This window comes from Neophocaena asiaeorientalis, unplaced genomic scaffold, assembly GCF_003031525.2.
Source record: "Neophocaena asiaeorientalis asiaeorientalis breed wild unplaced genomic scaffold, Neophocaena_asiaeorientalis_V1.1 scaffold269, whole genome shotgun sequence".
Lineage (NCBI taxonomy): Eukaryota > Metazoa > Chordata > Mammalia > Artiodactyla > Phocoenidae > Neophocaena > Neophocaena asiaeorientalis.
In genome coordinates this window covers 21,961-23,361 of record NW_020174154.1, presented here as the reverse complement: position 1 = coordinate 23,361, position 1,401 = coordinate 21,961, and the positions used below count along the sequence as shown (strand labels likewise).

At 41.1% G+C, this 1,401-nt stretch overlaps 1 protein-coding gene across 1 annotated transcript in view; it reads right to left on the bottom strand.

Moving 5' to 3' along the window:
• LOC112406341 (Nance-Horan syndrome protein-like) overlaps positions 1 to 1,145 on the bottom strand; it is a 14,559-nt gene extending 13,414 nt beyond the window's left edge. Inside the window, 1 exon segment of the mRNA XM_024755096.1 lies at positions 1,053 to 1,145. Coding sequence (XP_024610864.1) covers positions 1,053 to 1,073 — 21 coding nt within the window. The 5' untranslated portion in view covers positions 1,074 to 1,145.
• Positions 1,146 to 1,401: the final 256 nt, after the last annotated feature.

Genomic DNA, 1,401 nt, shown 5'->3' with positions numbered 1-1,401 from the left:
TGAACCTAGTTTTATTTCTTCCCACAATTTGTTGGAAGGTGGCTGTTTGTGTAAAATAAGCATTTTTTCCTCTTATTCCAGTTAGGTTTTAATAATATTGTCCTAAAATCAGGATCATTAAAAAAATTCTCATTCTCACATTTGGAAGCATCGTGCCCTGTTGACTCAGGATTTCACGTATTGTCAAAGTCCCCTTAAAGAGAAGATTCCAGAGCCGCTTGTTTTAAACTAACCCCCAGCATTTGCTTCCCTTGTCAGAGGTACCTGCAAAGCCCCCCAACACACCCAACAGGATATGATTACCCCCCTTGAGAAAAAGGTGTTCGCCGTGAACATTTTTAGTACAACATTGCAACCTTCTTTCTCTGTTCAGCTTTTGTGCAGATTCCCAGCAAAGCAAATAGCTCAAATAAAGTTGGAGCACAAAAGACTTTGTTTCCTAGGTAACTTCCAAAAAGGAAACAAAAAGGTTTGGTGTGTGCGGAGAGACAGAGAGGGGGAGAGAGGAGGAGCTGGAGAGAACCCCCTGCCCCGCGACACACACCACAGTCCACATTTTGTAGGCGATTCCTTCCTTGAATAACAATGGACTGGGAAACAAAGAAAGAATAGTGACCTGACTGCAGGCTCTGGCCGGCAGCCAGAAGCACTTTTTATTTAATGATGACAGGGACAATTGGCTGACGGCGAATCCTTTTGTCCTGTTCTCTTTTGCTTTGAGAAGCTGAACCTTTACAGTTCTAACAAATATAGGGCAAGTTGAAATTTCTTTTCTCCAAACTGCAGAGTCCAGGGATGGTGTTAGGTGACGCCTTGAACAAAGCCTTAATTGCAGCTTGGAGGAGGGGGGGATGTAAAAGCCAATGATATTACTGTCTACTTTATATTTTATTTAATTCAAGTTAGGAAAATACCGCTCTTTAAATTGATTTAAAAGAATACCTGTTAGTTAGTTAGAAACAACACAGTTTGCCATAAAGAAAGAGAGAAGAAAGTGAAAGTGTATAGAGAGAATGGGATAGGCTGTGACGGAACGTTCTCAGAACCAGTACCTTTCTACTCCATGGGGTCATGTGGCAACATTCAGTGGGGGAGGGCGAACGGGTGCTGTTAAACTATGAACATGAAATGCAAAAAAAGAAAAAATTAAAAACATGCACACAACACACAGTATCTGGTTAAGTCAAATCTATGATATTAATGAATGAATATATTGGGGTCACTCCCTTCCATCCTTCGGAATGCGTCTTGGTTTTATGAGAAGTAGCATAAATAGTGGTTATGGTTAAGAGCACAGATTCTGGAGCTAGACTGAGTTTGAATCCTGCTTCTGCCACATATTTGCTGTGTGACCAGGGGCTCTAAGGTCAGTTTTCTTGTCCTTAAGATAGGAAAAGAATA